The following is a 26,219-nucleotide window of genomic DNA, read 5'->3' as shown; positions in this document are numbered from 1 at the left end:
TATGTGAGCTGCCCTTCCTGACACAATCCCATTTATCTGCACTGGGACCAGCACGTGACCTCCTTAAGATTGCCTTTGTGTCTCCTCCCAGAATTATCAAGGGTCAAATGTGTTAATGAGTGCACCACAGAGCCAGTCTGCATCACATTTTAAGTCCATTTACAAAAGCTCTGATGTTAATTTTTATCTGCAGGAAGGACACCATAACATACTCTGGAAATCATCAGCACTGCTAACATTATAGACTCTAGGATCCTTAAATATGTATAACAAATTTTATAGCAATTGGCCTCATGGATGCAGAGATTTTACTAAAAAACAAAATCTGTATGCTTCATCCTTTAGGGATCACAAATGACTGTTCCAAAGCTTTTGGTTGTGTATCCAGTAGTTATTTTATGCCTGGGACACATTGAGGGAATGATCAAAAGAGATCATTTGTCATTTTAAAATGCATTAGATGTTAGTCATTACAGTAGTACAAACCATTTTAAGTGGTCTAAGAGATCCCACGAAGGGTGACGGGAAACCCCAGGTCTCAGGAAAAGGGTACACTCCTGTTTCCAGGACAGACACCATGCCCTCAAACCCTGGATCACTGAAAAGCAGCCACCTGAAGAAAGGAGGAATTCATGTTATTTAATCATCAAAAACCTTTATTCATATTATGCATAACAACAAAACTGTTGGTTGTTTTAAAACTAATGTAAGTGAGCACCTTAAATACTTCCATAAAAGAGCTGTAAAAAAATCATTCTCATAAAAATAACAAACTTTCTGTTCCCTTTTTTTCCTCAACACATAAATAAGCAGCAGCTTTTTCAGCTGTGGTATCGGCAGAAGTGACTTATGGTTTTTCCTCAGTACATTAAGCATTGTCAGTTCAAGGCAGCGCTTTATTTGGGTTTAATTCTATATCTACCCCTGCTATGAGCTAAAGAACTAGAGCTAGGAACAAAGGCTATTTGTTTAAGAGCAAAATATCTGGGGAATGGCATGCTTCAATTCAAATCACTTTTCTTCACTATTCATATTTATAGCCTGGGCAGCCTTTGTGAGAACAATGCCCCCAACTTTGGTATTTTAAACCATGGTGTGGCACAGCACAATGCCTCATACAAACAACCAGATGTGAGCCTCTGTCAGGAAAAATACACCCAGCTCATTCAGTCAGGACTAAAAAAAAAGAAGTGATTACCAAGAATTTATGTCAACCTTAACTTGCTAAATCCACAGAGTCTATCTGTTCAGTGAAGTCAACTGGGATTACTGCACGTAAAACACAACGCTACATCTGCTGAGCAGCTGCCTTCACTTGTCACAGACAGACAGGAGAAGCTACAGTGGCAGAATTTGCAATTATGTGTTGAGATGAGCTGGCATCTGACAGCAATTAGTTTTGTTTTTGCTGCTGTCAAATGCTGAAAAAAATCCTTTGCATTAAGTATTGTAGGTAAGCCTACAATACTTGATTTAGAGGAAAAGCTCTAACTAACAGCATTCATTCCCTTCTGCTGTAGGGCACAAAATGTACTGAATAGCTACACCTATAACCAAGAAAAACATTCTTGTGCCATTTGCCAAATTCTCTCCACACCTTTGTCTGTTTCTCACTTTCTGTCAATTGCTCCTCCTCTACTACTCTGCTTCCCATGTGTCCCAACTCCCGCTCTCCCTCATTTCTAACATGCAACAGCAGGACAGACATTCCTCGGCGGGCAAATGAATGAGAGTTAAACCGAAGCCCAATATAGGCACAGCGGAATGTAGTAATGATTATTATCACAGTTATTTCTCAGAGCAAAACACAGAGAAGATCTTATTAAAGAGACAGCTCTGATTAGAGCGCAGCAGGTAAGAGCTCATCAAAAGGAAAAAAAACAACATCACTGAGAAGGACTGAGATCATCTAATTTTCTAAAAGGTGCATTTCTTGTATCTTTATGGACTGCATGTATAAAACAACAATACTTACACCCCAGAGTGCACTTGAATGGAAGCAGTACTCAGTGGGATGCCGAATGAGCCAGTTTCTATTGTGTCGTCGTGGTATGGTGTTACTCTGCCGTGGCCTTCGGGTTCAGTAAACAGATCAATATGGGGGATGCTGTAATCCTACAGAGAGGCGCGGGGGGGAGGAAGAATAGCCATTATCAGCAGTGATCCACACAAGATCTTCAATAATTCCTCCCAATAAATCCAAGGAAGATCTTAACTAGCTGACTTGTATTCTTTTCTGCTCTGGAGTCTGGATTGAATATCAATAAAACAATGCAGACTGTTAGCTACATTTCAGATCCAATGTGAGGTGAAGATAATGTCGATACTGAAGACCATGCAAGGTGGAGTTAGTGTACTCACCCTGACAGCAAGTCGAATAGAGCCGATCACCATTGGCGGGCTGTTGTGCAGTTCTGTCCCCACTTGAGGTTCTGCCCAATCGTTTGCCAATTCTGTGCTCCCCTCCTCCAAGGCGATGGTGCGGCCCTGAAAGTCCGGCTTCTCATACAGCATCCAGCTAGTTATGAAAACATAATCATCATAATCACAATCAGATAGCTAATGATCAAGGTTAAAAACTGTGGATTACATCACTAATTCGACATTTTTTGGAAATACACCTATTTGGTTGCTCGTTGAAAGCTACATGAGTGAATCAATATCGTTCTCCTGCTATTTTAAGAATACACCTGGCAGTTGGTTAGCACAGCTGGCTCTACCAGCTCCTCTTTAGCTCACTAATTAACACATTGCTTCTTCCCCGATTTCATTGCAAAGTGGAAGAACAGCACATCTTTGCAGAAAGTCTGGCAGCCATGCTGTGAATGAGATGAAATCTGTGTTTTTAAAAGGACAGGACAAGAGCTTGTTACAGTAGTCCTTTATGCTGGAACTGAGGGCGCTGTACTTTTTAAGTCTTGCTTTTTGTTGAATATGATAAAATGCTAATTTAGTGTATCTTGATGTAGCCGCTGAAGGTCAGATCTGAACACATTTCTAATTTGAATTTTTTTAAATCATTTTAGCACCAGAATCAAGCTGTGCTTTTCTTACCCAACACAAAAAATTTGATTTTTTTTTCAACGTATGTAAGTGTCAGCATTTTCAGAAAGTGCATTTAAATGTCATTCCTTTTTTTTTTAGACAGCATTATTCCAAACATCTACCTTGAATATCAAAAACAGTATCTGACCACTACAAAGAAGTATAAAGAACTACAAAGCTAAGAAGTGCAAGCCAGAGGATGCACATGCACACACACAAGCACACGGCTGGTGTTTGGCACATTCCTGCAAATGGTATTACACACTTCCAGTAATCTACAGGTGCCTGGACCACGTCAAGAAAAGCAGGAATGGTAAGGGTAAAAAAGGGACTGATAGCAAAGAAAATATGAATGTAAAGCATGCAGGGTTCTAAATAAATAATAAATAAGTTCGGTTATCAAGTAAGACTCTCTCAGTGCTCATGCTTCATTAAATTAGCTTGGTGTAGAGCCTCAACAGGAGATTTTGGCATCTCAAAACCACATGACACCAATTAAAGCTATACGGGGCATTTTCTTTTTCATCATCTGACATTTTGGCTGAATATTTGTTACTTACCATCCTCTAACAACCTTCACAGATATGAAAGGCGGGAGCTGCAGAGATGTAGCATCTGGCATATCCCTGTAAATCTCATATGCCTGGCCACTGAACTGAGGTTTTTCAAACAGCACCACCTGCATAGAGAAAAGAAGGACAGTGCCAAAAAAATTAAAAAAAAGTTATGAATAATGAAGGAGTAAGCCACAGTTGTGAAAAAAGCAGCTTCTCTAGAAACCTCTTTGTTATGTTTTGTTTGTTAATAAGCCTGCTTACAATTCTAAATCTTTACATATATTCTCTTCTGTTTGTTTTGGTTAATCCCAGTCGTCATAGTTCAAGCCTCTCCAAAGGTAACACAGGAGGTAAACTGAATTAATGAACACCTAATATGTAGGAAAGCAACTACAAATGTTGAGTGCCCCGGGAATTACTCGTTCCTTGTAACAACTACTAATGAAGTTCTGCAGTAATGAAAAACCACAGGATCTGCACTACGTTGGCAGAACTGAATTCTGTGATTGCACCCAGCTGAGCAATTGCACAAGACTTTTTTTTACTCTGTTTACCCACGAGAACACCATATGAAAAACAGATGTTTTCACAGAACAGAGACTTGTCTGTTCAGATTCCTCTCTCCCATCTTGTTTCTATTTCGTGATGGTAAAGTTGTGCCTACTGTACCTTTCCAGGGCGTTTGTGAAATCCCTTCACAGTTCTTATCTGGAATGCAGAAACACATAGTTAAGATCAAAGTAAACATCTCGACAATACAAAAGAAGTTGATATGAATTTGTTTGTGAAGAAGCTGTGCCTATGACCTTTCAGTTTTACCCCCAGGGACATAGTGGGCATGTGTTGAGGACATTCCTCTCATTTCATATCTAAGCACCCAAAACCAGAGACCAGCCAAAACCAGAGTGCAATCAGCGTAAGCTCGTGATGTTGATTGCACAAAACGGCAGTAAAATTAAACTAAAAAACAAAAAATCAACTAAAAGCAACTAGAAACATCAAGTCCAGACTTTTGATTATAACTGATTTATAATTTACATATTTCATGCTGTTTTGTCGCTCTCCTTCTCGAGGTTCATGCTCGGAAACGTGTTATATCTATGTATCATTAATTATCTGAGCCTTCTCTTATATACTCAGTATTGAGAACTGTCAATTGAATCTAATAAACACTTTAAATACTGTAATATACCAGCTTGGGCTTTGTAAAAACAAGCTTTTACCATTTACAGAGAACAGCAATCGTCATACAAATTCCCTTCAGCTCAATTCAGCTTTATTTATGTAGTCATTGGCCACTTTGTTAGATACACCTATTCAACTGGAAATATATAGTCAGTCACATGACAGCAACTAATTGCATGTATACATGTAGACATGGTGAAGACAAACCAATAAAGTTCAAACCGAGCATTAGAATGGAGAAGAAAGATGATTTAGGTGACTATAAATGTGGCATGGTTATCGGTGCAAGACAGGAAAGACGACACCGGGTCTGATGAGTCTCAATTTCTGCTGTCACATTCAGATGGAAGGGTTTGAATTCAGTGTAAACAAAATGAAAGCACTGATCCAGGCTGCTGGTGCTGTAATGGTGAGAGAGATATTTTCTTGACACACTTTGGCGCCATCAGCACCAAACGAGCTTCATTTAAATGCCAATGTATTGCTGAGTATTGCTGCTGACCATGTCTATCCCTTTATGACCAAAGTGTGCCCACCTTCTGATGGGTACATCCAGTAGAGTACATGTACAGTTGACAAATCTGCAGCAACTGTGTGATGCTATCATGTCAATATGGACCAAAATCTCAGAATGTTTCTAGCACCTTCCTAAATGTGAGATTTACATCAATTCTGAAAGCAACACGGTGTTTAACCAGGTACTAACAATTTGTACCTAATAAAGTGGCCGGTTACTTCTGAGCAGATTAACTTTTACATGGACTCCACTGGAGCAAATTCCAGACACAGTGTTACCGAGAATAAGAAAGCTTCCCTACTTGTGATGACCAAAAAAAAGAAAAGAAAATGTAATTTTTTCCATGAAAACCACATGTGGTGTAGCTCCGAAAATAGAAATAGCATCCAACTCTCTTACCAGCACAGCAAGCTGGCTTGTATCTGGCTTGCCAGAAAGTAAGAGCTGATACTTATGCACTTCAAAGCAATCCACAACTTTAATTTATGACAATAAACCTTTTATTCATCCTTCAATAAAATGTTTGTAATGAATGCAGAACACTTACATTACTTCTAAGTACTCCCTGCGGCTGAGCCGGAGGCTGCTTTAGTTCGGGGAGGGTTGGTTGTTTTGTTGGAGGAACAACAGGAAAGCATGGAGCAGCAGTGTCAGGAAGCACCGGACCTGGTTTTGCAACGCTGTCTGCTTCATCTCCAGCAACATGAGTGGCCATTTTCTTAATTAACTGGTGTGTAAAAAGAAAACAATGGAGTAAGGATAAATGTTTTTAATGTGTTTGCTTATGAAATATGCTGTGGCAACGTCTACTGTGGTTTATTTACTAAAGTGCCATTTCCATGTCTCTCCTGTCAGTCGACAGGAAAGCAGAGTTCTGTGCTTTAGCTAAATAGCTTTGCTCTGCTTCAACTCTGCTGAGCTTGCTAGTTACATTGTGTCTCTTTGCTAAAAGGACAACTACACTGACACTCACAACTTTTAGTTACATGCAGAAAAACTAACCTCTGGTTTGACTTGATCCTGTCCTTGTATGCTCTGTACTGGCTTTACTTGATCTCTTGGGAGGTACTTCTCTAAATAGTCAGGCAGTTTGATGTCGTTAAAAGAAGGAAATGGAGGACCTGAGTCACTAACCACAGCCTCTGCAGCACGGGTTTCCTCTTCACTCTGCTTGGCTAGAGTGTCTTTGATTGAAGCTGTGGCTGACGGGCTTGGTGGGGGTGGCTGGGACGAAGGTGGAGGGCTCAGCTCGGAGGCTTCAGTAGGCGATACGTTTCCTGAGCCAGTGCCCTCTGACTCGGCTTGAACTCCATTTCTCCTTCCTCTGTAAAGGGAGGTGAGACTACTCAGAACGCAGCTCCCCTCCAAGCGAGACTTCACCTTGATTTGATCATCTTTCTGTTCCTTCACGTCCTCCTCTTCCTTGACAGGGGTTTTGTCCCTGAGGCGGGAGTGTGTGTCTAGGCTATTAAGCAGCATGCTCTTGTCTGCAAAGCTAACCCTGGCAGGCTTCAGGACAGATTTTGTATCTGTGTTTGGGTTCTTGGAAAAAAGGCTCAGTGATGTGTTTATGGTAAACTCAGGCTTTTTTCTCAAGCCAAATGTAAACTCCTCTGGGTCAAAAGTCTTCTCAAAGCGGTCCTCCTTAATGGCTGGCATTGCAAATGGGGGCTGAGGTGGTCGGAGGTGGTTGTGCTTCCGTGGTGGGAGGGAAAATGGGGCACAAAGTTTCTTGATTTTCTCAACAAAATCATGATCATCTAGCTCGCCAGGAGTGTCCAGAAGATTGCTCTCACTTCCAGAAGAAGTCAGCTTTTGCTCCTGGACTTTAAGTTTCCATTTGGGGAAGTCCACATCCAGCCAGCTAGAGGGGGCATCTTGCTGTTTCGAGGAGTCATCTTTGCCTAGACCCCGTGGCAATTGGAACTTCTTCATGGATGAATGCTGTATTGAGCCTGGGATCAGCCTGTTAGACTCTGGGGAAGTGGGTGGTTTTGAAGACCGTCTCAGATTGTTATCAACAGGCTCCTTTTTAACTGGCTTGACTTCTAAATGTGTGGAAATGTCACGATTGATATGAGATGAAACTTCATTCACTGGCAAATGCAATCCCATCACAGCTGAATTCTCAGTCACATTCACTGTGTGGCTAGCAGCAGTGCTATCAGGGCGGCTCTGTGTTATGTTTTCAGCATCCCTGAGTGGTGTAATATCGCTGCCATTCTCTATATTTTTGGATTCATCAGACAGTGTGTGGCCGGAGACTGGTTTTGTCATATCTCCAGAGGTACTGATTTCTGAGGTCACTGATTTGACAGTTGAGATTTTTTCCTCATCTTCCTGCCCACCTCTCTCTGTGTTTGCAGATTTGCAAACAGAAGTAGAAGAAGGCTCTTCCACATATGATTCTTTGTTTTGCCCATGTGTCATGTCAGTGATTGAAAATAGAGTGTCATTAGAGACTTTTGCCTTCACTTCCTCACTGGCCGTAGCTGCTTTGGTAATAGGATTTGTGCTGGAGAACTCTGAATCATTAGCTCCATGTGTACATGAGTCATCCCGTGAATTCTCTGCTTTTTCCACAGATGCAGAATTAGGCTGTGCAATCACCACTGGCTCTCCTTCTGTTCTGGGGCTTTCTGCAGAATGAGTCTGCAACTCAGAAGGCCCATTTATAAGCGTCTCTACCTTCCCAAGCTCTTTATCACTCTTGGCGCCACTCACAGCCTCATTAGCCTGGGTGATGGTACAAACAGCGGCTTTTTCTGAAGGTGCAGTCACCGACTGACTGAGATGTTGTGTTTGAGCAGGGAGATCTGATGAGCCGCTGCTCTTTTCTGACCGAGAAGCTGGTTCTGGTTCTTTAGTTTCTGGTCTTATTATGTCTTTAACCAGTTGTGTCTCCTCATTTTTTTCCGGAATTTTTCTTTCATCATCCCTTGCAACACTTTCCTCTTTCCCTGTGATCGCCTGCACACTGTGTGAAACCTTGGGCTTTGCAGCACTTTCATCTAGAGGCAGGCGCTGCTGTGGTTTTTCTTTAACTTTCTCCTCAGTCTGATTTGTTTTCTCACTCACCACCTTCTCTAATTTCACCACATCTGCAGGTTCAGCGTGAGTTATTAGTTCTGTGTCCTTGTTTTGAGGTTGCTGTGTTTCTTTTTTACTAGGCTTCTTCCTTTTTTCTTTATCTTTTGACTCAAATTGCACTGAAAATTCTTTATCTAATTTGGGAAGTTTAACAGGTGACTCCTCCTCCACTGCAGAAGGCTTCTCAATAGTTGGTTCAACCAAAGGTGATTGGGGGGAAACTAAAGGTTCCGTGACTTCCACGGAAGCCTTTTTTCTTTCCATTTCAAATGTCAGACTTTGTCTCTCTGCTTCTTCCTCTTTTTGGGGTAAATCAATGGAGTCCTTGTTAGCGGGCACCTTTGTTGTGCTGCTACAAGCAGCAGTATCAGGTTCATCTTTGCTGACAGATGGTTGAGGTAATCCTGCTGGTGTGTTTACTGACTGGTGAATATTCACCTTTTTAAATGAAGCATCTAACTGTTTCTCCTGTTTATCGGATTCCTCCACTTCCTTTTTAAATTCCTTCTGCTGGCTCAGTGGCTGTTCGTCAGATTTTCTTCTTTGAACTTGAGATGGCTCTTTTTCTGAAAGCTTTTTGGGAGAAGAGGCAGTCTCATTTGTTTCATCACTCTTATCTGGCTTTGTAGCGGTGACCTTTGACTTACTTGCAGAGCACTCTGGTTTGTTTTGAATGCTTGGACTGATCGGACTGGTTGGGTCTCTATTTTTCCGTCTTTTAGAGCGGGAGCCTGTTCTGCTAGGGCCTTTGGGAGATGGGCTAATGTTATTGGTCACTTCTTTGGAATCGCCTAGTTCTTCAGCTGGAGGATCTGTTTCAGCGCTGTTGGGTTTCGTACCTTGATCTGTTGCTTCTGAGACCACCGTTTCCTTTGTTTTCCAGTCTGTTTGTTGTAGTGTGGGAATGGACGTGTGCTCCCCTAAAGGAGTCGTATCTCGTCCTTCTGGTTTTAGTGCTATCTTTGACACTGCTTTTGTCTGTATCAGCTCTTTTGTATCCAGTTTACCTTGACCGTCCAGTTCTGGAGACTTTGACGTAACGTCTGCCACAGACGAGGTGGATTTGTGAGACATTCCTTTCACGGCCGGTGTTTGAGGCTTCACAGATTTATCCTCCGACACAGACACGTCTGTTAATTTCTGCACTCGCTCCCTGATGGTCATCAGCTTTTCCATGACAGGTGGCTGTTCCGTGCTGTAACGTTCAGCTGATCTTGACCTCTGATCAGACGCAAGAAAATCCACTTTCAACCGCTCGGTGGGTTGTCTATTTGGAGACACATCAGCACTCCTCGGGATTCTGAAGGTCTGCTTGTGGCCACCCGTAGGTTGTTGCTGCTGCTTCTCAAAAAGGCTGATTTTATCCGCAATCCTGGCAGTCGTTGGCTTACGCTCGTCATCAGCCTTCTTTGGGGTGTGTACTCTGTGCAAACAAGAGGTAAATATATCAAAGAACTTCTGAATTTAAAGTCATAATCCATTTATGACCCACCACACCTGCCATAGAGATTTCTATTTGTTAATCACTTAAGAGATAAGAATAACCTGATCCATTTTTCACGTCCTCTATATGTTATGAAATCAGTCAGCACTGATCTTTGCATAGCACTGATCGTTGCATTATGAATCATGGTGTTGTTTCACTGTGGATACAGTGAAGCAATGCTGCTTTTTATCTAAAGCTGTAGCCTGCTCTTTTACCAGTAATACTGTCTTAAACAAAGCTGGAGCTAGCATAAGTATCTGCTAATAAGGGGACATCGATGAGTTAAATATTCAGTCTTGACCCTCAAAAACAAACAAACAAAAGATAGCATTTTAAGTGAGGTTTACTTATTTAGTTACACTTACTTTACTTACTTTAGTGAGCGCTACTGAAAGACTGATAGATGTATATACACATGTGGTGATTAGCCAGTGTTCTATCTATGTAAATCAAACACTTTCACTCCTAAATTCAACTTACCTGCCATCATTCTCTGTTTTGGGTGTATCCTTTTCATCACCTTTGGTATTCTTTAATGCTGCATTCCAATCCTTGTCATCTTCAGCTGGACTTTTCTTTGGATTCAGACGAACATGTTTTCTAAAAAGCTTCACCTCACTCTGAGAAACCTTAATGCTCCTGCGTTTGGACTCTGGTGTCTCTGTCTTCCTTTCTACTCTATAAAAATCGTCATTGCCCTCCATGTCTGCACCTTCATCCGCCACACAGTTCAAGTCTTGAAGGTTGTCCAACTGCTTGACCGTGGCGGGGCAGGAAGTCTTTCTTTCCCCTCCTTCAGGTGAGGCCTGTGAGGTGGGGTTTTGCTCGGAGGAGGAGGAGTCTTCAGGTGCCTCACTTTTGCTCTTTAGGCTACTCACTAAGTTATCTGACTTAGGGAATCCCTCTGAGGCAGGTTGTGCAGTTGGAGGGATTGTTTCCGCAGGAGCTTTCCCTCCATCGCCCTGAGAGTTTTTCCTTCTTTTTCTGGCTGAGTTTTTACGCCCCATGATGTCTTCTTCTATTTGTTCTTGATCTGGTTCAGGCTCTAACTGTGAGTCTTTGTGGGATTTTAGTGGCACTCCTACTAGTGCGCCGTAATAATCCTGTGCCCCAGCAGCAGATCTCGCATTTGTCTCTTTGTTCTCTGCACTTGAGCTATTTGCTAAATGAAAACTTGGTGATGACTTTGCCTTAGGGAGGACTTGAAGGCTTTTTGTGAGTTTGGTGCGGACAACTTCCTGCCCAGCACAACTGTTCTCACCACACTGAATCACACTCGTTTCCTCCAGGTACACATGGAGCTTCTTGCCTGTCTGGGCCTGTGCTTTCCTCTGGGCCTGAGGCTGGGTGTGGGCCTGGTCAGAGTACCATGCCACACCCTGTTTAGTAGATGAATAGAGATGTGTCAGATGGCTGTCATTCCTTTCAGGATTCCCACTTGCTGAAGTACATCTGTTGCTCTCCTCCCTGTCCTGTCCTGTTGTCTGCCTACTGCACTCCCAAAGCTCCTCCTTTTTTGGACCTCCTACTCCTGTCTCAGCGCTGCACACAACAGGGCCGTCTCTGTGGGCAGACTGCGTGGCGTTCTCCTCGTCACAAGGGAAAACGCCTCTGAAGAAACCCTGCAGATGGGGATTCTCCTCCTCTTGCTGCTGTTCTCCAGCCCAGGGTCTCACAGTCTCCTCACTTTCCACTTCTCCCTCTGACTTAGGAGTGTGATCGCCAGTTGAGGGGGCATTTTCAGTAGGAGTCTTCGGAGCCTTTCCCCTCCACGGAGAGAGCCAACTGCCAATACGACCCAAGACTCCAGTACTTGGCTGGTCTTCGGGGCTCTCAGACTAAAGCAAAGCACAGAAATAACTCAAATAAATGTCAGCTTCAAAACGTAGCTGCAGTTTGCAAACATGCATATTTCCGGTGAATATGCGCAGAATTTAGATAACATGACAGTAATACAAACTGTCTAAATGGACAAAGCAAAGGAGTGCAAGCTGGAGATCTGAAGAAAATATAGTGAGGGTTTCCTGTTCATTGAGATTTATTTATTTTTTAGTACAGCCATGCATCTCTCAGCATAGCAAAGACATGCAAGGGTGCTTATAACCTGTAAGCTTACCGTAGAAAATACCATATCATTCAGACCCTTTATGTAGGCTGTGAACATGATTTTGGTTTAGAACAAAAACTCCTACAGAGCATAAAACACAAACAAAATCATTCCACCAGGACAAACAATAGCAGTGTGAAAGAGCAGAAAAAACATCACATGGATCAATCACTTTGACAGATCCATACATAACTCTCTAATTTGAACCAGACACTCTTGGCAGTCATTTCAAAATCGACTTACCCTGAACTTCACATGGAAGAAAAACTTTGATCTCGACTTCAAAATGTAAACCGCTGCTTAAAAATCTTCTCTAAGATGTTTGTCTAGCTGATGGAGAAGCTGCGTTTAGTCCCCGTTGCTTGCAGTAAAGCATCCACAACTGTAATAAGAGCGCGGCAGAATGTGGCTTTGGAGATGTGCGTGATATTTTGAAGTTCCAGCCCCTCCATCAGAACGCGCGCAGCCCAGCGCTAAAAGCGATGCTTTCAAGTGCTGCTCGTACACATCTCCCAACATGCAAACATGAGCGGCCCGATGAAGCCGGTTTGTCAACAGGTGTTTTTTTCCCACGTCAGCAGCTCAACCGCAGTTTCATTTTGCTGGTATTTGGTTTGGCTGAAGGCCAACTTTTAGCATCAGATATACGTTGAAATGATTGGCTATATGACTGGCTGCTATTAGCAGTTTAAAGCTTTAATTAACACTTACTGGAATACCTTTAGTTATAATAGGCTTAGTAACTCCTTCCAAGTCAAACAAAATCAGTTTGTTTGTTTTAAATTAAACGTGTTGTTTTTTCAACTTGTTAAGTTAAGAGAAGCAGTTTGTGGGGGCAAGATTTGCTTAAGATAGATATAATTAGCCATCCATCCATTCACTTCCCCTTATCCTTTTTCAGGGTCGCGGGGGGCTGGAGCCTATCCCAGCTGTCTTAGGGCGAGAGGCAGGGTACACCCTGGACAGGTCGCCAGTCTGTCGCAGGGCTTACACATAGATACAGACAACCATTCGCACTCACATTCACAGAGTTTCCAATTAACCTATGCCCACTTACTGCATGTCTTTGGACTGTGGGAGGAATGCAAACTCCACACAGAAAGACCCTGACCTGCTGGCGAAATTGAACTCCGAACCTTCTTGCTGTGAGGTAATAGTGCTAACCACTGTGCCACTGTGCTGCTAGATTTAATTAGCTTATCTTTTTTATTTCATAATGATCACTGGAACAAAAAAATGATGTATTATTTACATGATTTCCCCAGTGTATATACAAGGCAGTCATGTCTTCTGTTGATGGCCTTCGCATAAGTTTGACTGTTTGCCTGTTATCTACCATGTCATGACTCATATTTCACATATTTGTAATATCACTGTAAATGCTTAGGAAAAGATCACAGCATAGTGAACAGTTTTTATCCCAGAGCCATCTCTTAACTTGACTTATCTCATCCTTGAACTCGACATACTTTCACCCAAACGTTAAGCAAAACAAATTTTGGAACTTCTGGCATAAATGTGCTGAATATTTCTAAGGGTAAAACTTAAAAAGCAATATTTTAAGTAGTTATTCGATGAATGTTGCTTTTAATTCCATTATGTATATTGCTGCACGGGAATAAAATGACATTACTTATAATACTTGGATTTTTTGAAAATACTTGACTACTCTCTGTTTTTTATGCTTTTTTGGTCCTGTGATGGTAATAAGTTTATATGTTTCTAATTTCTTCTTGACTTTTTGCACTTTCAGGAACAGTTGTAGCTATATAAACTCATCAGCTTATAAAAAAAAAAAAACATTCACTCATTTGTTTATTCAGGCACTCCTTTGCTGACCAAGTTCAGGATAGGATAGGAAATACAGTGCAGTAGCCACGTGTCTCATTGTTTAACATGTGCTGATCTAAAGAAGCAGAAGGAAAAAAAGAGCAATTGTCTCATCTATTGATGCAGTGTATCAGTGTCTCAGTATACATTTTACTGTGGGCTATTTGTTGCTGTTCTAAAGAAACAATGCAGTACATCCACAAGTTTGCTGCACTGCCACAGGAGAATGAAGAACAAGTATACGCACTCATTTCATTCACTGAATGAGCTTATTTCCACTGAAAGAACTCAACATGAAGAACACTGAAATAAAATTACAAAACACCATAACATATAAGCACTAAGTATCAACTATGTATAGGATACCTAAATGGTGACAATGCACAAGAAAGAAAAAATCTCATTATGTAATATAAGAGAGGCTTGTTGATAAATGAGTGTAGGTTGCTTTGTGATTTTACAAATTTTACAAAATTTTAGTGAGGTTAAAATGTCATATTTCAAAGAAATAAACTGCAAAAGCAGTAAATTGATAATCTGGATGAGTGTTCCCTTTCCAAACTCTTACACCTAGACCAAAAATAGACCTGTTATATTTCAAATAGGTTATATTTGACAGATATGAGCATTTTAGACTGAAATTAGATTCTCTTTTGAGGAAGTGACAGCTGTTCTGTAATCATTAATTAGCTCATGTGTGTGCCGGTCTAAAATTCCGACATTTTGCTTAACAACTGAATGCAGCACGAGGCCATGCCCAAACAAAGTTTTTCAGCGGAAATGACGCACCGCTCATGTGGGTTTCAGAGTCTGCTGAAAGTTGTTTTTTCATTTTCTTTCTTTTTTTTTTTTCAAATTTCTCTTCTTTTATTTGGCGAGAAGTTCAAGTCATTCTTTCCATGCTGCTCAGTCGAGGAACTTAACCATTACACCACTCCTGTCTGGGTAACTCAGGATTGTTTTGATTTTTTAAAAATAATAATAATAAAGCAGAGCAACTAGAAGCCACGTTGTAGCATGATGAATTTTAAAGAAAGCTCGATTTTCTCCACTTCTCATGCTCACACATAATCCACCCTGCCTGAAGAGGGGGAGGGTGGGACTGGCCGCGAATCACTGGTTTAAACACTGCACATGGGATTCATTTATGCGTTCACATTTAATGTCCCATTTTGTTTTTACTATAGTATTATCATAACGGGTATACCCCTTACAATGGTGGTCAGACAAACACGAAAAGTACAGCATCAACCGTCACCACGCAATCATTAAACCACCTTAAACGTTGTTTTCACTACTTTTAATTACCATAACGAAGTCTACCAGACCTACAGTTCATAAGATTAAAGCAAATGTGGCCTAGAGGCTTTAGAGTGTTACTTAAACTTTCAAACCGTCTCTACTGAAAAGCCCACAAACCGCAACTTAATTTCTTTACAAGCACGCCGCCACAGACAGAGCGAGATCTTACCATGATTACAGTGTTTCTCGTGGCTCTATGGGGAACAAACCGGTCAAAGGTAGCCCACTGGAATAGCCTTCATAAATGAAGTCTTTCAGCGTGCTGTGCCGCTTCTCACAGGTAACACTAACCTCCTCAGACATGCCACTCTGCAGCGGACTAACTAATAAATATTCAGTGCAAGCTTAACAGAAAAGAATTTCAAGGCTAACTTTTGCAGTACGCCAGTTAGATGCAATTGAGTCTGCAACTTTTGAAGTGTTATTTTTTTCCCATGGTAAGAAGGGGAAGGACACAGCTGGAATCTGCCCCAGCCAGGTAACACCCGAGGCTTTGAGCACCATGCCACAACAACTATGTCACTGCGTTGTGTAACGGCTGTGTATTAGGGTGCATGCTGTGAGATAGGCTCTATCTGCTTTAGGAAATACCAGCATGTTCACATCCACTAGGTGGTTTGCACTACCTTATTCTTTCCCTTTCTTTTGCAGAACCTTTGTGTTACTGTAGACCCTAGCTTTAAAACCAGTGCTAGTCCTTGCATGCCGGACCCTTTTATCTACACATAACAAGCTCTGTGTACACACACAACACATCAAAAGGCATGCATGGCATTAATAAATACATGCAAATGCATTCCTCCTCTTGGGTTGTCTGTTTCCCATGACTTATTCATGGGCCACAGAAACTGAAACCTGCCTCATTCTACAGCCTATAAAAAATTTACACCTAGCCTCAACTTGTTACTTGTTCCTTTTACCAATAACAAAACAAATAGGGGAACCTGCCCAATGTAAATGATTTACCAGTGCATTATAATTCAATATCTAGAGAAAAAAGAAAGAATAAAAAGTTGAAACTTTAAATGTAATAGAATGCAGTGAGACAAACTGTGGTCTTTCACATGCTTAGCTGAAACCTGCTTAACAGTTTTGGAATTTGCAAATTCCAGTTTGTTAATATACAATGTAGCAGGTCTGGGCACATCACCTTAGTCTCTGAACCCTCTTACTATGGAGCGACATTCTGCATGTTGTAATACATGCAGAATGTGGTTTGGCATTGCCTTGCACAAATAATGAAGGCCTACCCTGAGAAAATGCTGTGTGGCTGGCAGCTTTATGCTACTCCTTCACAGATGTGCAAGTCAGTGAACAGTGTGCAGTGTACTAACGAACCCCGGTACTCTCTACAGATGCTGTTTTTTTGTACTCACTCCTCTGATAACAAGCTGGATAGTCTCTCTCCTTTTTAGCCTAGATTCTAGAAGACATTCATCTGTTCTACAGAGAATTTAAAATTTTGATTTGTTAGACTACAAACCTGTTTCCTACTTTGCCTCAGTCCCCCTCAAATAAGCTTGGAACCAATAAATGTGGCAGCATTTCTGAATCTTGTTTATGTTTGTTTTTTTCATTCCATTTTAAATGTTTAAAGTCACATTTCTGAATGCAGTGATCCTGAATCCATGCAGTGATTAACAGTGCTGGGAGTGCTGCTTGAGGACTGGCAGATGACCATCCAAATAAGGTTTTTGGCAGAGTCCCAGGAATTCTGTGGCCTATTGAATATTTTGAAATTACGGTAGATGAAGAAATTTGCAGTTTCTCTGTGTGTGTGTTTGTGTGTGTATGTGTGTTTTTAAAATTATGGATCCTTTCCAGTCATTTGCTGCCCCTGTTCCAATGTTTTTGCAAGTTTGAACTTGTATCTAATTAAACATTAGCATAAGTTTTAACATTCTATATGTTCTAAAAAATGTTTAAATCAGTATTTTCTGATTATCATTTGTGCAAAATTCTAAGATTATTTGAAATATGTGTATACTCTTTGAACCTTTAAATATAAATTGTACTTTATATGAAGCTTAAGCATAAATTCAATGAGGAATCACTCATCTGCCTGCTTTCCCGGCTGCTAGTCTGCCTTTCTGTTCTCTACATCACTACTGCTTTCCCATCCTGTCGATCTCAATACTGTCATTATTATTCTCGTCCAATCATTTTCTTGCTCACCTCCTTTGGGCCAATCATCCTCCACTTTGTGTAGTTTAAATCTGTGCTCTCTGTCATTCTCTCTCATATGTGCAAACCACCTCCTCCCCATCTCAACCTCACGGACACCTTAGTCAGACCTTCACTCGAGCCTTAGTCTTCACCTTTACCAACACCAGTATCTAGACTCCAGGGGGTCCTATCCTAATTCCTATCACCGCTGGGATTTCTTTCTGCCATGGTGGATCTAATCAACAAATACATCAGTTTCTCTGTCTCAATAAATCGTGTTCAAATTCTTACAAGTGATCTCTTCTTATCAAACTAGGATTGGGTTTAAGATGGGTAACTAAACTACATTTGTCTATACAATTCAGCATCAAAATATGAAAAAAGTCCACTCAGCAAAATTCACGCTAAAGGGAGTGCAGGTCCAGTTTTTCCAGTTTGGAGCTGATTAAACAAATAACACATGGAAAAAATAGAAAACCTTTTAGAAGCTATGACAAAAAAAGAGAAAAAGAAAACCACCGTTCAATGTCTCTTTTGTAGTGCTGACTCCTCTAATTGACCCATATTGCGAGGATTAGTTTAAGAGCTTGTTATAAAGCGACAATACAAATGCTTGGTGGGATGATTGAATTTTCCTGGTGAGTCACACATTCTGTTTTACTTGGCAATTTGGCTAGAAGTATTATGTGGTCTAACAAGACATTCTATGCATTTTCAGACAGAGGAACAGCAATGAGCAGATTTACAGTGTGCGCCAAGAATTGTTTCAGTCCTGCCCTTTGTGCCATACAGTTGCAGACATGTTTACCTAGCAGCCGCTTGCTACAAACAGCCTCCTTTTCTTGGAGTGAGCAGCTCCACTGCAGGCACGTGCATAAAGCTGCTTTGTTGAGGGAAAAGAAAGAGTTACTCATTCTTTGTATCCACCCACATTTCCTTTGGAAAAGAATTTGAATTGTCAAGCTTCTGGAGCCAAGCTGACAGTCTTCGTTTAGGAAAAAGACAGTATTAGATTCAATGTAACCATGGAAGACTCAGCTCTTACACTCATTCCCATGTCTCATGTCTCAATTTGTTGGTTTCTTTTTGTGGCTTCTAAATGTAGAATAACTGTTTAGAGTGACTTCAGGGATCAAGATGACACACACCTCAACTCTAATGTATATTTGGCAAACAATAAGAGGCTTATTTAAAAGCACACAGTAGGCTAAAGAAACACAATTAATTCTGATGGGTCTTCTCAGGAATAGTAATTATGGGGTTTAACCAGAATTTTCTAAATGCTGCTCAACCATTCCTTGCATTGCAGAGAGTGAAAGAGAGACTGTAAAACTTTGCCCTTACTCATTGGCTCATTGTAACACAAGATATGTCGCACGTCTTGTTTTTGCGCACGCAAATGTATAATTAGCATTTGACTGGCACTTCTTTTCAACACCCACCAAATCCAGAGAAATTTCTGTGTCAATAAAACGCAGCAATGTTTGCTTTTCTTCAGCCATGCCTGTCCCTCCCTGCCATTCCTCTGTTGCTACTCATTGCTGAGCAGACATTGCAAACCGCCAACTTTCAACCAGCGTGCCTACAGAGACCGCCTTGGGGGTACTTAGGAAAAATAACAGATTTCAGACTTGATGTAACTCCATTGCTCCATCCACTGGTTGTTGATGCGAGCTGCACCCATGCAGGGTGAGCCCCAGAGACTGCAGGAAAGATATACAGTCTATACAGCTTGCACACACGCCCTAGGCTAACTGCTGAGGTTTGTGGATCCTGCACACATTATTCTAAAGTCGCATAAGTTTGATAATTTAGGTTGTAGCAGATCATATGAAATTACTGCGAGCTAGAGGGGTTTCACATGCATACTCTTTAAGTATATATGCAATTAGTTAGATTAAAATGAGCATACTGCTTTTCTATATGATTGATTTTGCAGGCAGATAGTTTGCTGCCCTTCTTGTCTTTGAGAGTGCCTAGTGGATGCTCAGCGGACTGAACACCCCCTCAGTTATAAGATAAAAAACACGCTGATTCACTGCTGCTCTGTCTGTTACTGCCAAGCCATTTTCTCGTATCAGCAATGATATCTATGTGATTTTAAGCTTGAAGTCTTGCCATTCAAAAATGTTTACTGAGATGAAAACAATTAATATATCATTTCTGAAGTGCCACAGACGTTTTCACAATACAATATAGTGTTTTTATAAAGCATATATTGAGTTTATTCTTCACTCTCTGAAAAATTAACCCCCTCGTTCCCACGTCCTTGGAGCCAAGTTTCTTCTGATTTGCTGTCCCTGCACTCCAACGGAACTGTGTGCCTGAGATCGCAGTGTCAGGAATATTTGCTTTCTGTGATAAGGATCCATGAGTAGGAAAAGCCACTAGAAATAAAAAAAGGGTGTTGCAAAACCAGTGTGAAGCCCGAGCTTCTGGTTCACAGAGAATACGTGCAACTCTGCTGGATAAGAATGTCCACCGTTGTATAGGGATGAAATAAATTAAGGAAAATCAAGGAAGAGGTCCTGTTAAGGTTAACTTAGTTTGAAGTTTGCATTACATAACCAATATGAACATGCTTTCTACCTACACAGTTATTGACTGTCTGACCTCAGCTGCTCCTAATTATAGAGTTTACTGCCTCCTGATTGAGCTGCAAACTCCCTAAAAGAGTTCTTAATCTCTACTGAACAGCACTTTGGCTTACTGATTTTAATGCTTAACAAACCTGGCATGCACTGCTGTCAGTGCAATGAAAGGGGCAAAAATGCAGGAATATTTTTGGTACATGTGATATTTTGCACTTAGTAATTTAAAAAAAAGAGGAATATGAAAAAAAATCTGTCAAAGCTTGTTTGATGCCACGTGACGTTTCTAACTTACTAACACTATTCATTGCCCATAAAAGCTACCCTGATGTTTTATTATTTGGAAAAATAATTAATGATTTCTTATGAAATGGAGTGATAATGCACTTAAATTAAATAAATAATATAGTGTTCCCTCTGGTGATTTTAGCCCAGAGAAAAAGAATATTGGATAAATGTTACAAGCCTTACTTGCAACAAGCTCCGGGTAAAAAATCACATTTTGTGAGCCTGGTCTCGACCGCCTGCCTTTCAAGAAATATGAGAAATGTCAGTCGAGGTCAGAGGTCTTTATTTTTACATTAATTTTCACTGGTAAGAATTAATGGGCTGTTTGTCAAACCCCAAGAGGCTGCTTCAGTGAAGTCAGTTAATGCTGATGAACTCTCTAGCATTCCCAGCACATCCTTCCATCAGACAAATGTATGTAACTCATGCAATCCCCGTTAAGTAATAATGATGTTAGCAATGTTCCTTTGCATAATTATCACCTGATATTGTTCAAAACAATTTTAATTTGATTTAGCTGGGGGAGATATTTCTACATGAATAAAGACAAGGAGAGGTGCAGCGTTTAGGCTTTTATGCATGAGCTCTTCTGTTAAAATGTCCCCAAACACAAGGATAATGACGGTATAGAGTTTCTTTTCACAGCTGTGATCCGGATCAAACTTTACTTTTTAGGGCGATTCTGGTTTCTGCCAACTGCTCTGTAGTTATCCTCTGTATTTGTTACATAAATGTTAATGCGATGAACCGCAGAGCCATAATCCTCTTTTGCTTTGTCACCGCAGGTGAAAGCAATCACATCTCTTGTACTCGTAGACATTTGAGTCCCTGAAAGATATGAAGGCGAGAGTTAGTCCAAACACAACATTCAGAAAAATACTGCACCACTCCAAACACGAGTTCATTTCAAAAACATTTAAGTTTTATTAGAACAGTTAACATTCACCTTCAGTAAGTTTAATAGATTTTCTGACTACAAAAGCGCTGTGTATTTTCTCCTGCGAGTCCCTATTCTGATATATTTGATTTTGTACTACTAATTACACCGTTTGCTACACACAATTACACTTCACCTTTTCTAAACACTTAATCTTAGGACAAAACTTGATTAATTCACAGTTTTTAAATTTGTTGGTAGACTAGCTGGCATTTATTTGGTTTTTAAAAGATAATGCCCAGCGTTCAAAATTCTACAAGGAAAACGAGACAGCAATAACAACATAATTAATTCTACAGAACTACAAAAAAAAATCTCCCTTGTGAACCTGGCACTCTTCCATTTTTATCTGTTCCTGTGTGAAAATGTCATCTCATCCAGGTACAGCACAGCTGCGTCCATTTCCAGAGCCTATACTCAAAATGACAGGTATCTCTTCTGAGGCAATTTCAACTTCAGGAAGAGTTATCATCTTATAACTTTGAGTTGCACTGAATATTGAGCTGTCAGCTAGGTTTTGTGCCCTCTTGGTTGTTGGCTGTAAAAAAAAAACAACAACAAAACTTCATACACAGAAGCTTAGTGATGAGTATATTTCTCATTGTCAGTTCATAAATGACCCTCTGAAAAAGCAAATGGTGTTACGGTATCACTATAACCATGCTTATCTGCAGGACGAGCCTTAGTGGATGTCAAAGTGAGCATCGTGACATTTAGACTGACGCTCTAGTATGACTGAGGGCTCATATAGCAGATCATCCTCTCCAAGAGTTGAACTGTGATCCAAGTTGACAAAGTTAGGGATGTTGAAGTGAGAAAGAAAGGTGCACTCTCTGTCTGTCTTGCTCTGTTCTATTAGTCCAGTAAGCTGTTGGTGGACCCCAGCCTCCTCAAGGTCTTCTTCCATCTCGTCCATCCCAGAGGAGCTGACGCCTCTGTTCCGGTTGAAGGTTCCCTGCTCAGCTCGGGCCACGGTGTGCTTTCCAGCTCTCTTTTCTTCTACTTTTTGCTTTCCGTGACCCTTGTCTTCCTCATTGATGTAGAAATTAAAATATGAACGGGATCCTGCTAGCAACGGACGTGAGAAGGCTTTGTCGTTTTCATCCTGGTGACCATCAATGTCTACCAGACAGCTTCCCGGTCGATGACGCTTTTCAGCCGAGTCTGGGTTACTGTTAAGAAACAAAGAAAGATCCGGAGTGAGATTACAACAGGAGAAGGCTTTAACAATATGAGGCGCTTTTTTGTCATTTTGTGTCCTGAATGGAACATAGAAAAAATAAAGGAGGATTTTTTTTGTTCTCCCTTGCTTTTTTGCTTCTGTGTCTGGAAATGGATTCTTAAAATCACCCAAGCTGAAAAAGGAACGGGGTCGAGCAGGGGTAACTACTTACTCTGCCTTGGTTTAACCACAGAGCTGTATTCAGTCTGACATTATATAAGTGACTTCTCACCAATTTCCAGTTCTGGTTATTATTTTGAAATGGAAAATGTGCCTTTGACAATACGAAGCTCAACGCCAGTTCAAATATCTTTTGTGAAAAGCACAATACAAAATCAGTAAAGAGGCAGTTGAAAAATTACAGGCAAAACATGAACCCTAGACTTATTCACATAATGGTTTGTATTCATTCTGTATTTTTCTTAAGGCTAACTGTTCCCATCCAAACAACACAAGAGGTCACGGATGAGTATGAAAGTGATGTGAATAATATGCTACGGTTTTTGCAGTCATCACATTGTAAAGTAGTTAAACACGTTTTGGAGATTTTGGACCAAAGTGTATAACAAAACACTCCACCACCATCACTGATGGATGATCCGTTGTGGGCCATCCCTGCAGCAGCATTCTCAAAACTAGAGGAATCATTGTCAATGAGCGATGAATTGATGGTGGCCAATCGCTTTAAGTTTATTTATGTTGAGCTTTTTTTATTTGTCACTCATCTATATATGTATTCAGCATGACATGATTATATTACAATGTCTTACAACATACAGTACTGTGCAAAATGCCCAGCCATCTCTCATTTCTTTATATTTTGCTTTGAAGGAAACAGACCTTGTAATTTTTCTAAAGTGCTCTTGAACTATAGCTCTCTGGGCTTTCTGAAGGTCTTTGATTCAGAAAGCCTGGAGCGCTATAGCTCAAGAGCACCTTTTAATTTCTTTGGATATTAGCTGTTTTTCCAGTCATTTTCAGGCCAGTGCTTGTACCTTCTGTTTTTTTGTTCAGCTACTTTAAACTGACCTATGATTCATTCAAGCATTAGAAGGACCTAAATCAAGACATGTGCCAGTGTTATGTTGACATACAGTTTAGCAAAGAATCTGTTTTAAATTGTACCTTTAGGCCATAGGTGTCAAACTCTGGCCCGCGGGCCAAATTTGGCCCGCAGCCTAATTAAATTTGGCCCACAAAGCCATACAAAATTACTATTAGAGCTGGCCTGCCAGTATTATACAGTGCATGTACTGCTAATACTACAATTCCCAGAATGCTCTGTTGGTGTTTTGGCGTGTCAGTCATGACAGGACCCATTAGCACCCTCTCCTCTGTTGACCATAGTCATAGCAACCATGCAAATACTGCCATGCTACCTATCCCAAAATGGAAAAAAGAAAGGCAGAAAACAGGAGCTTTCTGGACAGGTGGGAGAATATGATGAAAATCTGATAAATGATAAAATGATAAAATTTAATTCAGAAGGCATGTGTGCAATATTAAGTTATATATACGTTTATATAAGTTATATATATTGTTTAGTATTAAGTTTTGCTTGTTCCATATTCAGTTTTTCAGCAAAACTTGTTTGAGTCCATAAGAAAAGATTCCTAGTTATATTTGGAGGAAGATTTTTTTTCAATGAATATTAACGTTAGCCCGCGACTTTGATCCAGTTTTGAATTTTGGCCCACTGTGTATTTGAGTTTGACACCCCTGCTTTCGGCAAATTGTTATTAGCAGCCTGTCACAAACACACAAAATTTGTTCCCATTTCTTTAGTTACATTTTCAAAAATGCCAAAGATAAAGGCATTTTCACCAATAAGGTAAATCCAAATGAACTGTTAGCAGAAAACTAGGCATGTCTTGGCATGGTTTGCAGTGTGACCCTAAAACATGGAGAAGAAACTGGACAAGTGGAGGACAAAAGAAGAAGTGGGAAGCCTAAAAACCAATTTACAGCAGATGAACACTATCTGATGGTCATAGTCTTAGAAAATAGGAAAGAAATCTGGCAAAGAACTGAGATGGGCCGAGTGATACATCTAGCCTGATCCATTTGCTATTAACTGAAGCCTCATTTGACATGATCTCTGTGGAAGGGTGGCTGTCAAGAAGCCACCCTTTCATTGGGAAACAAGGAGGAAATGCTAAAGTATTCCAAATTACACATGAACTGGGCTGAAAATAAATGGCAACAAGTCTTATGGACTGCCGGACTTCAATGTCATTAAAACAGTGTAGGATCATCTTGAGAAAGAATGGCGCAAAAGGCACCCAGCATCCAAAGAAAGGCTTTGGGAAGCCCTTTGAGGAGCCCAGAGAGCTATTCCTGCAGACTGCTTAAATAAATTACCACAAAGCTTGCTTAAGAGAGTTCAGGCTGTGGTGAAGAATTAAGGTGAACATACCAAAAAAATGACTTTCAAGCTCATTAGAATTGTACAGACACTGTTTCTGCATTACAAACTGTATTTATTTCGCACGTTTCAAAAATGTTTACACTATTTCCAGTTTTTCTAGAAAACTTATAAATAATGTGGGGGTGGCTCAAGACTTTTGCACAGTCTACTGTCAGAATAGCATCGCTGAAACTCATCAGCTCACTCTTAGACAGCCACCTAGATGAGAAGTGCTAAGTGCTTATTTCCTTGAGCTCTCCACGGTGATTTAAATGTCCTTGTAGGGTGAAATGTGAAAGTGGAAAGAAACATGGGCTCCAGCCTGCTATTATACCCACTCTTGGTGTGGCGCTCCTGTCTTTGTGAGCAGAGTGAGAACAAAGAACATGAAAATCACGAACACAGCAAGTCCAACCCAAAAGCCGATGACGATGGAGTCTGAAAGGTCAGAGAAGGAAGAATCTTATTAGTACAATTAAAGACTACATTCATCTCTGCTCTTCTCATTTTCTGTGTGTGACTTTTATTCTCAACTGGAAGCCTCACTCTGAGGACAGAATTCTTAATTGTGTTGTAAAGAGTAAAATTTCGTTCGTCTAACATTTGATTAAAGTGACCGAATTGTTTGGCATTACAATTTGGTCTCATTAATTGGCTTGACTATTAGGCTTCCACTGGAGTATAAAACGGCACTACAGGTGCTGCACGAACTAAATCTGCTACACAATGTTGCTGAGAAACAGACAGCGTTCAGCTAAAGCAATAATGCAAGGAGTGAGGGGGACCAAAGGGTGATGAATCATTTAATTAAAAGTGCGCTGGAAGGCATACACATAGGCTACACATAACACAGCCATAGACATAAACACTGCACAATTTAGAAGGAGATCAGAAACAATGGGAAACGTCTTAGTAATGTGTTTGGCTTACATCTGTGCGCTTTGAGTCCCTCGAACGACACGGGCTCTTCGTCGTCATAATATTCATACTGCCACACGTAGTCACTGCGACGTGCGCTTGTTTGGCTCCGGTTGTGGAAGTCGGACATTTCAACCTAATTTTTTTTCGTGATTTAACAGTAGAAGACAAATCAAATCAATCCAGTCAGAACGCCATATGAGTGAGACGCTATAGTATCCAAAACGTTTGCAAACAGGCAATCTCCAGGAATGTTAGATCTTTCTACTGTTGTTGAAAATAAATTCAAAGGCTGGACATTTGGGGAATCCCCCGAACAACTCCTTGAACGATATTTCCGTTAATAACGTAATTACAAAGCGACCAAAATTTGGAAAAAGAGTAGAAAAATCCACCGCGTTACCGTTACGCAAAAACTCTATCCATCCTCGTGTGAGTCCAGTAAGCGAAGCAACAGCCTTTTGGGGGGCTTCTCAGTGCGCATCACCGTTATCCAACAGTCTCTGTACTGGTGTCTCACTTACTCCCGGAGATAAAGAGATTACACTGCAAGATGCTCGTGTCCTCGAAC

The 26,219-nt window shown here is 40.7% G+C and overlaps 2 protein-coding genes across 3 annotated transcripts in view; both read right to left on the bottom strand.

Moving 5' to 3' along the window:
* Positions 1–15,473, bottom strand: part of LOC102780027 (uncharacterized) — a 28,678-nt gene extending 13,205 nt beyond the window's left edge. Inside the window, exons 1-9 of one of the 2 annotated variants that reach the window (XM_035908444.2) lie at positions 15,289–15,473; positions 10,361–11,718; positions 6,307–9,817; positions 5,852–6,031; positions 4,272–4,310; positions 3,606–3,724; positions 2,362–2,518; positions 1,976–2,115; positions 487–613 (exon numbers count right to left, since the gene is read on the bottom strand). In XM_035908444.2, the coding sequence (XP_035764337.2) occupies positions 487–613; positions 1,976–2,115; positions 2,362–2,518; positions 3,606–3,724; positions 4,272–4,310; positions 5,852–6,031; positions 6,307–9,817; positions 10,361–11,718; positions 15,289–15,291 (5,634 nt within the window). In that variant the 5' untranslated portion in view covers positions 15,292–15,473. The remainder of the gene's footprint in view (positions 1–486; positions 614–1,975; positions 2,116–2,361; positions 2,519–3,605; positions 3,725–4,271; positions 4,311–5,851; positions 6,032–6,306; positions 9,818–10,360; positions 11,719–15,288) is intronic. The other variant, XM_035908445.2, reaches the window with a different exon arrangement.
* A 5,631-nt stretch (positions 15,474–21,104) lies between these two features.
* LOC102794620 (melanocortin-2 receptor accessory protein 2A-like) lies at positions 21,105–26,096 on the bottom strand. Its single transcript, XM_035908510.1, has 4 exons — positions 26,052–26,096; positions 25,661–25,784; positions 25,069–25,168; positions 21,105–22,273 (listed from the first exon to the last, which is right to left on the bottom strand). Exons 2-4 carry the CDS (start codon positions 25,776–25,778, stop codon positions 21,784–21,786), a joined length of 708 nt encoding a protein of 235 aa, XP_035764403.1. The 5' UTR covers positions 25,779–25,784; positions 26,052–26,096; the 3' UTR covers positions 21,105–21,783.
* Positions 26,097–26,219: the final 123 nt, after the last annotated feature.

This window comes from Neolamprologus brichardi, chromosome 15 (assembly GCF_056152115.1).
Source record: "Neolamprologus brichardi isolate AB-2024 chromosome 15, ASM5615211v1, whole genome shotgun sequence".
Taxonomy (NCBI): Eukaryota; Metazoa; Chordata; class Actinopteri; order Cichliformes; family Cichlidae; genus Neolamprologus; species Neolamprologus brichardi.
Note: the sequence above shows the minus strand (reverse complement) of the source record. Positions and strands in the feature narration are given on the sequence as shown.

What these genes read in the sequence shown, in the direction of transcription:
- LOC102794620 (XM_035908510.1), bottom strand. Translation starts at nt 25,778, where the DNA reads ATGTCCGACTTCCACAACCGGAGCCAAACAAGCGCACGTCGCAGTGAC. An exon ending in GGGACTCAAAGCGCACAGAT is followed by an intron (nt 25,169 to 25,660) that starts GTAAGCCAAACA and finishes CTGACCTTTCAG; the next exon opens with ACTCCATCGTCATCGGCTTT. An exon ending in ACAGGAGCGCCACACCAAGA is followed by an intron (nt 22,274 to 25,068) that starts GTGGGTATAATA and finishes GTTTCTTAACAG; the next exon opens with TAACCCAGACTCGGCTGAAA.